General features: G+C 41.2%; 1 protein-coding gene across 2 annotated transcripts in view; it reads left to right on the top strand.

The window, feature by feature from the left end:
* scube1 (signal peptide, CUB domain, EGF-like 1) overlaps positions 1-15,626 on the top strand; it is a 282,891-nt gene that overhangs the window by 131,320 nt on the left and 135,945 nt on the right. For both annotated transcript variants that reach the window (XM_043709201.2, XM_043709200.2), the window contains exons 5-6: positions 7,425-7,550; positions 13,848-13,964. In XM_043709201.2, coding sequence (XP_043565136.1) covers positions 7,425-7,550; positions 13,848-13,964 — 243 coding nt within the window. The remainder of the gene's footprint in view (positions 1-7,424; positions 7,551-13,847; positions 13,965-15,626) is intronic.

Raw genomic sequence — 15,626 nt, 5'->3', positions numbered from 1 at the left:
AAACAAAAGAAAAAGTGAAGCTGCAAGTTTAAACAAATGAAACATTCATGGTGATAAACTCAAGATGTGCATTAAAGTTTTCGACATTCAGTTTTGTTATTGCGAAGCGCATTCAAAGTAATACAGATTTGTCTTTAGTCGATGTGGCAATAGGAAGTAATAAAGAAATGGCCGGACATTTTATGGAATGGAAAATCACAAATGTCTCAGCCTCACTTGGCGTATTCAAAATGTTCATTGTTATATAGACCTTCCATTTTCCTAGCTATGGAATTAGTACAAAGTATATCTTTTACTCCAGCTCAGCACCAAGTTCAACAGACAATTTCATGCTCCCTATGTGCTAAATATCTTGGACCAACGATACACCACTCTGCTTCTGGAGCATGCATAAGGAGTAAAATTGTGGTGTGCCTCCAACTCTAACAGAGACAAAATACCCCAGTATCTTCCCCTGCAACCATAAAAGGTGCAAAACCACCCAGCACCCCCCCCCCTCCCCCCAATCCAACTCCATCGAGGGCCCCAAACAGTCCTTCCAAGTGAGACAGAGGTTCAACCAACCTAGTTTACTGTATCCATTGCTCCCGATGTGGTCTTCTCTATATCAGAGAGACCAAATGTAAACTCAGATGTTTCTGAACATCTCAGCTGGGCCTGTAAGGGCCAGCCCGACTCCTGGTCACTGTTCATTTCAATTCCCCTTCCCACTCCCTCTCCAACATGTCTATCCTCAGTCTCCTCCATTGCCACAGCAAATTGGACCTCACATTGGAGGAACAACACCTTATCTTTCATCTGGGCAGCCGACAGACTGGAGGACTCAACATTGAGTTCTCCAATTTCAAATAACCTTCCCACCCATCCCCCAACTCCCCAGCCCTGCCTCCTCCCTTCCGTCCCTCTGACTGACACCTCCTTCCAGCTACCATCTGGATTTATTCGACCAACTAGATCATATCCTTCTCCCCCCCCCACTCCTGCCCCGCACAGTGGCACAGTGGTGAGCACTGCTGCCTCACAGTGCCAGAGACCTGGGTTCAGTTCCCTCCTCAGGCGACTCTCTGTGTGGAGTTTGCACATTCTCCCTGTGTCTGCGTGGGTTTCCTCCGGGTGCTCCGGTTTCCTCCCACAATCCAAAAATGTGCCGGTTAGGTGAATTGGCCTGCTAAATTGCCCGTAGTGTTAGGTGAAGGGGTAAACGTAGGGGAATGGATCTGGGTGGGTTGTGCTTCGGCGGGTCGGTGTGGACTTGTTGGGCCGAAGGGTCTGTTTCCACATTGTAAGTAATCTAATCTAATCTTTATCTGTAGCTCCACCTACCCGATCTCCATTCCTGAAGAAGGGTTATACCTGAAACGTCAACATCTCCATTGACTGGCCTCCTGCTTCGTCCAGCCTCCTGCTTGTCAGATTCCAATAGACCAATGGAAAAGTCCATAACAGTATTTTGTGCAGCATTTAGGAGATTAATAAATTCAACAATGAACATCAAGTTTGTAAAATGATCAATGTCATACTGAATTTTCAGTCTTACATTTCCTCAAATTAAAATGTCTTTAAACACAGGCAGGTGTATGCAAGTTATCCTGCCTCAAACTCATGACTAAGGATTATAGTAAAAGTAAAATACTGTAGAAACCAGAAAACAAACAAAAAAAACATGAAAATGCTGGAAATATTTAACAAGTGTCTCATGCAGGGAGAAACAGGATTAATGTTTCAGATCTATAATTCTTTAACCTCCTCAAAAACTTTACCCTCTCCCATTCACTTCCACGCTTTAATACGTTGCCTTATCCACAATCCACTTTATGAGCAGAACTCTCAATCTTTATTATGGCAGTAAGAAGCAATTGAATAGTCCATAACATACCCTAAAATTTACCAAAGGTGTCTTTTAATAATAATCAAGCACTTTTAAATTGAATACACAGGTGAAGTGCAGATTAGGATCTTATAAAATTCATAAGTAAACAGATATCAGAACTGTTATGTCAATAGATGTTCTGATTGAATACATAAAAGCAAAGGCAGAGGTTAAATATTGTTGCCATACTAGGCTATCCTTTCAATTGTGTGAAATGTGCACTATCGTTACCATTAAGCTGGATGACAAACCCAAGGTCAATGAGTAATGCAGGATGGTAGGCAAGACAAAGCATCCAGTACAGCTAAAAATGAGGTGCCAACCTTGTGAAGCTATCACATAGGCTATTTGTATGTTTATCCATGGAATTATCTTTGATAGAATAATCACAAATGATCGTGACAAATCAACAGATAACCAGAGGAGGGAATTCCGCAAACATCTTCATCGTCAATGAGAGAGTACCCCAGAATATCAGTGAAAAGACAAAGCTTAAAATATTTAACCTATCTCCAGTTAGAAATGCAAAATCATTGATCCATTTCAGACACTTCCAGAGGTCCACTGATTAACAGATGAAGAGTATCAGCCAGTTTGACTCACATCGCTTGATATCAAGAAATGACTGAATTTAATGTAAACCACAAAGGCTATTGGGTCAGATGATACTCCCAAACAATGGTACTGAAGAATTCCACTCGAGGACTAGCCCTATCCTTAACCAGCAATTTTGATATTGCAACAAAATTGCACCCTGCTGCCAATGTGGAACAGATGCAGAGGTATGCCCTGTTCACAGAAAGCAAGAGAAATTCAATTTAGCTATTATCTCGTATATCCAGCATGTTAAAACCCCATTAGAGACTGATGTCTTTTTGTTTTAAAAGAGAAATTAGTCTCCGCAAAAACAATGGAAAGAAAATTGTCAGACAAGATTTCACTTTGAGACTGTTGCTGTCACAACCAACTAAATCAACATAATTCAAACATGAATTAACATGATATTTCAAAGTTAAAAATCAGACACCAGGTTATGATTCAACAGGTTTATTTGGAAGTACAAACCTGATGAAAGAGCAGCACTCCGAAAGCTAGTGCTTCCAAATAGTGTTGGATTATAACCTGGTGCTGTGTGAGTTTTAACTTTGTCCATTCCAGTCCAACACCAGAACCTCTGCATCATGATATTTCAAAGAAAGAGGTAAATTTCATTTTAAATAGATAATAACAAAGCTGTGAATCTGTAGTTGCATTGCACCACACTCATCACTTCCAACACTAAGCTGAGATCATGAGTGATCCAACTGTTCCAACTTGACTGATGTTTTGTAGGATTTCTCACTTCCCATCCAATCATTTTGACCGCTGAGTTGCATGCCCCAGCAGGTGGATTCCATTCAAGGCCCTCAAATGTAGTTGCCACTGACAAGGCACATGTTTGCACACCATTTCCTTACTCCAATCAGGAAGGTTCGATTAACATAACATTCTGAGAATCCCTTCTCCAAGCCTTTTAAATGGATGAACTCTGGAATCTGAGCAAGGGTTTTTCTAACCAACAATCCCTTTTGCTTTCTGACTTCAATATTTTCTCCCTTCCAACTACATAACTCAGTTTTTGTTCTTTTCTATATTATTATTTCTTTCATATGCCAGATCATGAGATTACAGGCTGTGGGGTTGAAGATAGTGCCTCATGGATGGCCAATTTATGGCTGTTAGCATTGTTCGAAAAGCTAGCCAGGACGATGAACGAAGGAGACTAAGGTGGAGGGGCAGGCACATCTTCTGAGAGAAATCCACAGCATAGTCGTGACAGACTGAAGACATAGTTAAGCTGCATATGGATGGAGATTGCATTCCACCAACTCCGCCATCTTGTCCAGAGATCTTGAAGAGTTTTAGAATGTTCAGAAGTTAGGGGTAGAGAGGAGTAAAGTCCTGAAAGGATTTTGAATTATTAAGATGCTATTAAATGTAACTAAGTTGATTCTAAATTGGAACTGTTGCTGATCTGGGAACCAACACAGTCAAGTAAAGGGCAAGTAAGAAATTTGAAAAGATCTACTGACCTTAGACACTCAAAGTGAATCAAAGACATTGGTCCTTCATCAACCGAACTACCATTCTTCTAGAGTTGAAGAGAACACAGGCAATAAATGCTGGCCAGCCAGCAATGCCCACATCCCACAAATGAATAAAAAATACATGATTGATTGTTGCGACATATTCATTTGATCTTCAAAGTAAAGTTTATTTTGAGATTGCAAAAGGTTTCACTTTCAAGAGCTGCATTGGTATTACAGCAGAACATGTTTTGTTACTAAGTGACTGTGTACTGCCTTTAGTGTGTTGCTGCTTGACAGAAGCTTTGGTTGATTTTGGTTTGAAAGTGAATGTAATATTGTGTGACATAATAAGGAAGACAGGAGATTTTATTAATCAATCAGGAAGAAACGTTGGTTCTTATTGAATGGCTATAATGACAGTGAAACTCAATTTGCCATCATTACCCCATAAAACTGACAGCAACCCCCTGGTTTTCATACGTGCACAGTTAACCATGGAAATCCAAAGTTTGCTGTTAATGATTTTCTGCTTCTCCACAGGCTGCCTTGCTGATGTCCCTTCAGGCTGGAATACTTAGAATTCACTGAACTGACAAAACAAAGCTTCTCTCTCACGTTGTGATATTACTGTTGGAAGTCATTGGAAATGGTTATGTTTTGTTAATGGAGTCCAACTTTAATGGTGTACTAAATCTTAATTTTAATAATGTCTGTAGCCCAAGAAATATAATTTTGAGTTTGTGAACTGCTAAGTTTCTTCACTATGGTAATTCTATAACCTTTCTTTAAAAAATAACCAGTTAGATTTTGCTATTTCAGCTTTCGATATGTATATCTGAAACTTTTGCTTCATTGTCTAAAATTTATAAGAAGCGAAATAATTCTGTACCTGTTTTGTTGTCGATGAGAATTTGGTTTACCCTGTTTGATGGCATCGCTGTTGCTAGATGTCTGGAGATCTCCTCGACCTGGTGCCAGATTCACATTGACGTTAGAGATGTAATTCATGTCTAGATCACTAGGTCATTGCAAGTAGCTTTAGTTGCTGACTGCATTATCTGCACCGTTGGTTTAGATTCCTTACAATGTAGAAACAGGCCCTTTGGCCCAACAAGTCCATGCCAACCCTCCAAAGAGCAACCCACTCATTCCCCTACATTTACCCATGACAAATCCACCTAACACTATGGACAATTTAACATGGCCAATTCACTTGACCTGCACATCTTTGGACTGTGGGAGGAAACTGGAGCACCCAGAGGAAACCCACGCAGACACGGGGAGAACGTGCAAACTCCACACAGACAGTTGCCCGAGGTGGGAATCAAACCCGGGTCCCTGGCGCTGTGAGGCTACAGTGCTATCCACTGAGCCACTGTGCCACACCAAATTTAATTCAACTTCCACCATGATGGGATTTGAACCCAGATGCCCCGAACATTACTGTGCTCTCTAGATTGCTAGTTGAGTGGTAATACCACTCGGCCATTGCCTCATCTATTGGTGTGTGTGACACTTGCACATTTTTAATGGTAACAGCTCTATGAAATCTGCTCACAAATGTATATTTTTAAAATGACAAATGAAAAGAAATGCAGAGAAAAGGTTTATCACTAATATTTGGTTGACGCTAAAATTTCCCAGAATAAATTTGCAGAATTTTCAAAGGTAAACTCCAGTCCACCAAACAGTGATTAGAAATGACTCCAGGTATCCATCATAACACTCCTGCAGGTTCAGAGAGGAATCTCCATGCTTGATTGCTACTGATCACCTCTGATTTTCCTTTTCCATTTCTTCCTCGTTCACCTAACATCGGAGAAGTACTCAAGTGATACCTGACCAATATTTAACTGCCAATCATGCACACAACATCTGATTATATCCATTGCTGTTTGTGAAAGCTGCTGTAGGTGAATTGGTGCTGCCTTTGCAATAGTTTTTAAAATCTGTTCTTTCATGGATGCAGCTGTCATTGGCAAAGCCAATATTTGTTGCTTTATAGTCTTGAATTGATCTGCTTACTATGTCATTTTAGAAGACTATTTAAAGGGGCACTACATTGTTATGAATCTGGTGTCACATGTTGTCCAGGTGGGATAAAGATGGCAGGATTCCTCTCCAAAAGGACGTTAGTGAAACACATGGCTTTTACAACAGTCAATGCTACTCACTCACTATTGCTGAGACTATCTTCTCCTTTGATATGATTTCAATTTTGAATTTGGTTTCTCTGAAGACATTTAGTGATGACCCCACAAAAAGTACTTAATTGGCTGTTGGCCACTTTATATGTCAAAGTAATCTTGAATAGCACTATACAAATGCAAGTTTTACATTTTTTTTTAAGCTTGAATACTCATGGACAGTTTTAAAAATTAAATTCAGGATTGTGGTGACTTGCTCAGCTATACATCTGTCCTTCTCTTACACCCATTTTCCTGTTGCTTTTGTTAGTGAAAATAGAACACGCATTTCACGGGAATGATTTAACCAGTCCATAAAAAATGATACAGAAAGGAATAGCTGCATTTGAGTTCTTACAGAGATGACATAAATAGATGTTGGATCTGTTGATTAAGGGAATCACTGTGCATGGGGTGAAAATTCAATTATTCACAACATTGAACAGCAATCTGAGCTCTCAGACAGGAGGATGCAGATAGAATCATTGTAGGGAGCATTGCAGAAACAAATATGGACATTGAGGTGTGTTTTCCCTGTATCTTCAAATAAGTGCTCCAGGGAGCATTATCAAGTGTCATGAATCAAATTATATTCCCACCTTGGCAAAAGAGTTGTGAGCATAGCAATGTTCGGGAAAAAAAAGTAAAGGGCAATGTATGGTTTACAATTTGCTTACTGAATAATTATGGTTGTACCCACTATCACTCACCAGCTGTAAGTTATTATAGTGCAACTTGACTTGTTCACTAAGTATCAGTAAAAAACTTTAGCAAGAGCTGCGGTTCTCAAAGCTTGGTCTATGCACCTCTGAGAGATCACAAGTATCCCCCAGGGCAGTCCAGATTGAAAATCACTGGTACGCAACACCAGAGCCAAGGCTGTATGAGCCAACCAAGCCGAACACTCAGTCTTACCCTTGAATGACAACCAGACCGTATGAGGCATAGGTAGTCATTAGTGTGAGCTAAGTGGGCTGAAAACAAAGAGGAGGAATTGACTGATCATGGAGGCTGAATCTCTCCAGCTTAGAACCAGAAATCACCACATTGGCGCACCATTCTTCCAATTAGTTTCGTTTCATTTCTCCCCCCTGTGGCAAGTAAACATAGGTGGAGAAAGACGGATGGGGGGACAGTGGGGCATTCTGGTCTGTCTATGTGACCCACAGACAAAATCATTCAAGAACCACTGATCAAGAGGAATAACTGACGATTAGAGTGAGGAAATCTTTGCATATGTTGAATTTGTAATCTAATTGTGTTTTTTCTCTCTCTTCCTCTATTGTGCTTTCTTTACAGAGGGCATGAACTGTATGAACAAAGATCATGGATGTGCACACATCTGCCGAGAGGCGCCGAAGGGTGGGGTAGCCTGTGAATGCAGGCCTGGCTTTGAGCTCGCCAAAAACCAGAGGGACTGCACATGTAGGTAGTTGTGGCTGCTGAGGAACACCTTGCCTTCTCTCTCAGTGCACGCATTTCTTTTTGCGTTTTCCTAATTTTTCCCGAAAACTGTAAATCTGTTTTTGCCCTTCACCTTTTCAGTCTTGTGCATTGTAGTTCCTTACATGTCCTGAAAGGACGGAGACAATGGAGGAAGCTGCTACACTCCAGGATCTCATCTGTATGTCTGTTCTTCTTGTGAGGGATCAAACAGTGGGTGCAAATATTTTTAAAAAACACACATGTTTTAACTTTTTGCCTTTTTGGAACTTTATATGTTTTATTTCCCAATTGAAACAAAAGCAATTAATGTAGCCTTTGTATACATGGAAATGGAATTAATGTAAATGCCTTAGCGAAGGTCGCAGGGAGATTTTACAAGCCCGCTGCTTTGATAAAAGCTTTTAATTGAGAAACACTATTCTCTCTGGCATGGGTCACTGACCACAGACTGAAAATCATTTGCAGAGGACGAAGAAGGAAGGTAAGGAGAATATGTTTTTACTGAGATTGGAAGAATCCATTTGAAAGGACAGTGGAAGTGAATTCCACAAATTATTTTAAAAGGTGGTTAACTGATGGTTGCAACTGAGATACAAACAACAAAAATTGGAGGTGTCGAATAGTACATCACTATTCATTCATGGGGCTAGCATAGTCATGGCAGGTTGAATGGCCTGCCCCGGTGCTGTAGGTTTTCACCATTACTCATCTGCTGACTCAGCAGGAATTTGACTGGTGCCATTTCAGATAACCAGAAGGGCAACATCAACTCTGCCAACTCTCATCACACCCTTGTGCTGTTGCCACTGTGGTGGAATGGGACAATGCCAAATCCTGGACCATTGACATCTGATGATCCACAGCCCCTGCCCACCAGCTCTTGAGAATTTGTTGGTGGAGCTGATCAACCTCATCACAAATTCCATTATCTGCAAGTATTGATCAGCCAGCTGCAGTGGCTGGTATTGAATCCAGAATAAACAGGCATCCAAGGGCCTGTTTAGTAAGTTTATTTCTTTAAGTGGTGAGTTGTACAAAGCATTATGGCAGGCCATTCAGCCAAAGGGGCTTGAGAGTTCAGGCTGATCTTAATCTTCTAATCGTTATGAATGTGAAATGAGTCCTGGAAAGCATTCGGGACATGATTTTCTAGATGGTGGGGTTTCATGCTCTGCCACCCAGAGTCTGGAAATTTCCGTGCTGCAAGGGGTTGTAACAGGCTGGAGGTGGGATTTACTCGGCAAGAAGATCTGCCTCCGAGCTGCCAGTCAATCTGAATTTCCGGCTGCTCCACTATGTCAGGAGCAGGACTCCCAGGAGGTTCTAAGTCTCAGAGTCGAGGAGCTGGTGAGTTTGTGTCGTCTCATAGCAGCACTGGGAATTGAAACCCAATGAAAAGAGGAGCGTGTCATGTGGGTCCTCGAGGAGGGGCGGGCAGGCAGCCCTTCAGGGATGGAGGTAATGCCCAACCTGGAGAGGGATGCACTCCTCCACGATCCCCTGCCTGAGGCTCCATCAGGATCACTCAACACGCTTCCCCCTTTCCCAGAATTCTCTCTGCCACCTTTGAAACTGAGCAGGAAGCAGCCATTAAACAGCCATTTCGTTAGGGACCTACTGGAGCAATGGTGAGTACACAAGCCCAAAGCTTCAGCTTCCCCCTATAAAGTCGCACACAGGCTGGTAGGGGAAGGCCGCGCAGGAAACTTTATGGCTCCTCCCCAATCCACTGTTGGAGTGCTGTTAAATTCGTTTCCAGAAACCAGAATGGTGGCTGACCTTTCCTACTTGCAACCTGAATCTATTTGTCATGTCCCTCTTGTCACTTTGATTGAATTTGTCTACCTCAGCACTGGTCGAAATTAAAGCAGAGCCTGAAGACGATGGCCTCAGTGGCCTAATGAATAAGGCATTGGCCTTCTAAGCTAGGGATTGTGGGTTCAAGTCCCATCTGGGGTGACTTGAGCTTTCACCTCATACTTTCAAGGGTGGCACGGTGGCTCAGTGGTTAGCACTGCTGCCTCACAGCACCAGGGACCTGATTTTGATTCCTGCCTCAGACGACTGTCTGTCTGTTTGGAGTTTGCACATTCTCCCTGTGTCTGTGTGGGTTTCATCTGGGTGCTCCGTTTTCCTCTCACTGACCAAAAAATGTGCAGGTCAGGTGAATTGGCCATGCTAAATTGCCCATAGTGTTACGTGCATTAGTCAGGAGTAAGTTTAGGGAAATGGCTGGGTGACTCTTCGGTGTGGACTTGTTGGGCCAAATGGCCTGTGTCCACACTGTAGGGAATCTAATCAAGATGTGAGTTAAGGACAGGAGTAGGTCTTATGGTCCCTCAGGCCTACTTCACTGTTTGTAAAGATCATAGCTGAGCCTTAACTTTCAACTCTACTTTCTTGCCCGATTTCCATATTCCTTGATTTCCTTGGGCAAATATATCTGTTGCTCTTTGTCTTAAATATATTAATGACTATCCTCTGGGATAGAGAATTAGAAAAATTTATAACCGTTCAAGTAAAGGCATTTTTGCTACTCAGTGCAAACTGGTTATCCCCTTACCCTAAGACTATAGCCCCTAGTTCTAGTTAACCCTAGTTCAGTATATACCCTCACATAGAATCTTGTATTTTTCAAATAGATCACCCCCTCATTCTTCTAGACTCCAGAGAGTATAGACCCTTTCTCCTCAAATAGTCATTATAGGACAACCCCCTCTTCCCAGGAATCAGCCAAGTGAACCTTTGTTGCATTGCTATAATCTAAAAATTCCTGAGGTGCAAAGACCTAACTGAGCATGTGATTCGAGGTGTGATCTCACCAAGTCCCAATCAGCTGCAAAAAGACTTCTTAACTCTTGTACGCCAACCCTCTTGCACTAAAGCGAAATACACCATTTACCCCAACAGACATCTTAGTCCTCCTGGCTTTGTGAGGTATTTCCTTTGTTGTTCTTTCAAAAATGAATGTCTTCGGTTAACATGGTAAGATGTAATGGATTAGCATTGTATATTAGCTCATTTTAGGTTTGTACAATGGGCTTGTGGTTAAGGACTTACTGTGATAACTACATTGTAAGAAACTTGTGACGTCTCCAGGTATTGTGCAGTTAAAATAAATCTTAATAGCTGTAGCAGCTCTCAATTACAGCTGGAAAATCCAAGAAATTATTTATTTTCTGAATATAATGAAAAAATACTGGATTTCACAAGGAGGATAGAAAGGAGGATGGACAGAGTCTATCATGAAAGAAATGGGAATACAAACCTTTCTGTCTTCAAATGGATAGCCATCTAATGATGTGCAAATAACAAGCATAGATCATGCTCCATGTTTCTCAGTTGCTCTTGGGAAATGAGGAGCCATAGTTTTTTTTCTGGATATCTAGAATTGTTACCATGCCAACTGTTGGGGAGAATACACCATATAGTTGGAGCTTGTAAGAATGAAAAGGCTGCCTCCCTTGTTTGTCCAATTCACTGCAGGGTACATCCACACAATGCTACCTGCTTAACTCTTGCCAAACTTTGTATTTGCTGCCCCACGCTACCACCCTAAAGAACTCCAAATGGATTTAGAAATCCTGTCCAAAGAACCCCAGCACCCTGGCAACAATTAAATTATCTGATCTTGGAATATTACCCATAGTAAAATTACAAAGAGAATGATCCTAACTAATGTCTTGAATCATTCAAGACTTCTGTTGATCTTTTTAGGATCAGTGCCATACTATTTTATCATCTTCTAAAGCAATCTGAGAACCTCTTGACTTGTACTTAACAATATATTTTGTTTGAATTTAATTTCATCATTACAAAGACTTTCAAGGCTCCAATAGCATCTCACAGCAATGAACATATTAGCTGATTCCAGTAATAGTGGTATCTCTGAGACTGACCAGCATGGATTCAAATCTTATTCCAGTCCTTGAGTACATAAATAGCCTGTTTCATTGTTAGTGGTGGAAAGATATCATGGCAGTGTGCAGTCTATAGAGACAAATGTAGAAGTTACTGGAAAACTCAGTCCGTCTGGCAGCCTGAGGGAAATTAGAGCACTGTTCTGAGGAAGGGTCACTTGGCCCGAAATGTTAACTCCGATTTCTCTCCACAGATCCTGCCAGACTTCCTATGTGTCTCCAGCATTCTCTGAGTTTGATCCAAATATTACACTGCACAGGCTGCCATGTGGCTGCAAGGCAGATGGGTGAAATTGAGAAAGGTGTCATTTTCCACCAATCTGTTGAAAACGTAGTTAGGAAAGTAGAGTGTTTTCCTCTTGTAACAAGCATCTTGGGCATTCTTTCATTACCAACCCCCACCTCCCCACCCAACAAAAGATGTTACCCTGCCACTCACACCTCATCAAATAACCTGCCAATCCTGCCCACTCTTGAATCCTGCTCGTCCAGACTAGACTGTCTCCAGAATCCATGTGCTTCTGTTCCTATGGACAGCTTAAAATCACAGCCTGGCCTTCTACTGACATCTGGTACTTCTGGGACTGAATGCAATTCACCAACTGCTTGAGGGTGGGACTTTCTCTCACTGAGGGGTGGAGGTGTCATTTTTAACCTGTTTCGACCACTAGCAGCATGCTGTTGCAGTCCAGAACCGACTCTTATGAGAGGACAGGCAATTGTACCGAACCCTGCCTTAGTAACATACAGCTCTTTGTCACCTCCCACCTTGCTTTTCTGTTTTAAATTCTATCTACAACTTGGATGTGCATTCTGCTATTGGGGCTCATCACAGGCAATGTGTTATATGAGCTAGCTGGATTCTTAGTCATCATAAGTGGGTGGCATGGTGGCACAGTGGTCAGCACTGCTGCCTCACAGCGCCAGAGACCTGGGTTCAATTCCCACCTCAGGTGACTGACTGTGTGGAGTTTGCACATTCTCCCTGTGTCTGCGGGGGTTTCCTCCGGGTGCTCCGGTTTCCTCCCACAGTCCAAAAATGTGCAGGTTAGGTGAATTGGCCATGCTAAATTGCCCATAGTGTTAGGTGATGGGGTAAATGTAGGGGAATGGGGTCTGTGTGGGTTGCACTTTGGCGGGTTGGTGTGGACTTGTTGGGCCAAAGGGCCTGTTTCCACACTGTAAATAATCTAAAAATAAGGCTAACTTGCTGTCCCCATACTGTTTTTAAGTTGGCATCTGAGACCCTTCTGTGTCAAGTGTGGTTAGGGGGGAACAAGATATGTTTGCAATCATGCACAAGTTGCACTGATATGATAGATATTGTGATTGAGATAATTCTGGCAGCCAAATGGTTTGTCTGTCTCCTTTCAGTATCAGAGCTGTTCAGCCTTTCCCCCAAGTCTTAGGATTTTAATATATTGGGAGGAGCTTCTTGCAATCTTCAACATTAACCCTTTTAGAAAAATTCCATCCTGAAGTCTGACTTATCAGTCAGTGCTCCCTCCGCTCTTGTCCTCTCTGCTAGCTCCACTTTGATTCATCACTGCTGCTGTACCCTCCAATTGTAGTGACATTCAAGATGAAGCATCGCTTCTCTTGGCAGAATACTCCTCCTTATTGAAGATCTTAGCACTCTAGACTGGAGGCTTGAAATATTTTGCATGTGAAGAAAATTAATCAGAAGTTCCATCAGCAACTTTACCAATTTAACTTAAGGACTTCCATCATAAGATGTGCAGTAGGATTGCTTCCTATCCAGTTTGGACTAGACATGCCAATGTTTTGTATATGCATACATTCCTAAAAGTGCAAGTTAAACTTGTAAAGTTGTATATCTAAATTAATCAACATTTTTTTTTCCCTTTACCTCTGTTGTTGATTTTGTGGAGGCATTCATTAAGATCTGTAATGAATTTGTATCAAGAGCCAAGCAAATAGCAAAAATTAAAGCATAATCTCATATCCCCTCTGCTACTATGCTTATCCAGTTTGATTTGGTGGAAGGTGATAGCCCTGGGATGTTCTGGGAAGTATTAGCAATCTTATGGTCCACGTGACATCCCAACTCTCTGTCACCTCACCACCTCAAGTTGGAAAAAGAAACCATTATTATTAATAATCGAGAGTGTAAATGCAATGTATCTTTCTTACCAGTCAACAAAAGTTCTTTAGTTTATTTAACTGACAAGTAGTTTAGTCAACAATCAAAAATAAAATTAATATCAAATGAGTGAATTATGTCATGACTCTCTTTCAATGGCAGTATAATGTATGGGAGTACAGCGTTGTAAAGTGAATGCTATAATGAAGAACCCATGTTTACATCTTTGCCTTCCTACACTTTATGTAACAGTAACCTGTAACTATGGAAATGGGGGCTGTCAGCATACCTGTGATGATGCGGATAACGGACCCGTGTGTGGCTGTCATCAGAAGTATGCTCTACATTCGGATGGAAAAACATGCATAGGTAAGTGAAGATCTTGTACATGTTTTAACACCTGGACCGATAGAAACGTTCTACAGTATGTGAGCAGTGCAAGACTTGGTCCACTGCTTAAATGCAGTAGAAGTGACGTTTCTTGCATCAGCTACATGAACAAATGCAATAGATCATAGAATTTTGATTCTTTACTTCATGGGTGTCTGAGTTCTGCAGAGATTTTGTGAAGGCAGCAAATAATTGGCCAATAGTGTTCCAACTCCTCAAGTAGTGCTCATGTTGGAACTGGTTCATGTTGCATAATATGATAATTAAGGATCATTTTGAATTACACCACATCTTTTGAAAAATTCTCAATCATGTAATTTTAATGTATTAACCCTGAATTTAAAGTAAGCTTAAAATTAAGGCTAATGGAATTTTTGTGAAATGAGCTTTCTCATAAACTTAGAATGTGCATTCCTTGCAAGCTAACTGTTACATTTGTATCTGACCATCCTTGAATTTTTATCTTGGGGTAAACTTTAACTTGAACTGAAGGGTTCTACATCAGACATAGGTTAGCATTTTTTAAATTTCATATCTCTGTGCTTTAAGCTTGCTTATGGTGCCACTATTAGGTTACTTGAATGTAGCGATCTCGCCAGCAAAAAGCTACATAACTAGTTTCTCTCTGCTCCATACCAATGTACAAGTGCATTTATTACTAAGACAAGTCCCCACTTGATAGACTCATTAGTTCTGAAGTGAAGGAAGGGTCTTACCTGAAATTTTAACCTGTAGTTCCACACTTGAAGTGGTTTCAACTCCCACTCCAGACACTTGACCCATAAAGTAGGCTTGTGTTTCAGTACAAAAGAGTATGTTGCACTGTCAGAAGTGCTGTTTTTTTGGATGGTGTTTAATTAAGTCCTGTCTGCCTCCTAAGGTAGAAGCTAAACATTTCATGGCCTATTTGAATAAGGGTAATAGAGCCCTCTCCATGTCCTGCCCAAGAAGCAACATGAGAAATGGATGCAAAATGCTGCAAATGCTGAAAATCTAAAATAAACTGATCAAATTCCAGAAGTACTTGGGATAGAAGGTGCTAGATCTGCTGAGCATTTCGAGCATTTTCTGTGCTTATCCTTTTAAATCAAATGATATTGTCATCTTCAGTATTGCTATGGGGTCTTACAAGCTCCTATTATCCTGCTGTGTTTCATACATCACAGCACTGTCAAAACTTAAAAGATATTTCATTAGTTGGAAAGTGATTTGGGATGTCCCAAATCTGGAGAGATTAAATCTATCTCTAATGTTTTCCATTTTGATTGCAACGTATTTTAGTTCTGAACAATAGACAGGCAAGGTCATAACAGTCATAGCAGAACTTACTCCGGCTAAGGATATAATATGTAGCATTTAATGTTGACCTTGACTGGCCCTGCTCTGCCTTCTCAAAATATTTTTATGCTCGGAGTAGAATCAGCAGTTCATACAAGCCAAAACTGCACCATGTGTGTATTGATATTCAGTGACTTGCAATCACTTACCCGATCTAAATTCTTTAGGATCTACTTGTTTCGGATCCAGGAATATTTAGTGTCTGATTATGAAGGTGTGACAGACTGGACAGCAGAGTAATAGTATCATTTGTTACCTGAAAGTGAAAAATTTGCCATGTTTTTTCCCTTGTGTGGAAGTCCC

The sequence above is a fragment of the Chiloscyllium plagiosum genome, unplaced genomic scaffold, assembly GCF_037043375.1.
Source record: "Chiloscyllium plagiosum isolate Xiang-an unplaced genomic scaffold, Cpla_swu_hap1 HiC_scaffold_19, whole genome shotgun sequence".
NCBI lineage: Eukaryota > Metazoa > Chordata > Chondrichthyes > Orectolobiformes > Hemiscylliidae > Chiloscyllium > Chiloscyllium plagiosum.
The sequence above is the reverse complement of the archived record's forward strand: the minus strand, read 5'-3'. Positions and strand labels throughout refer to the sequence as shown.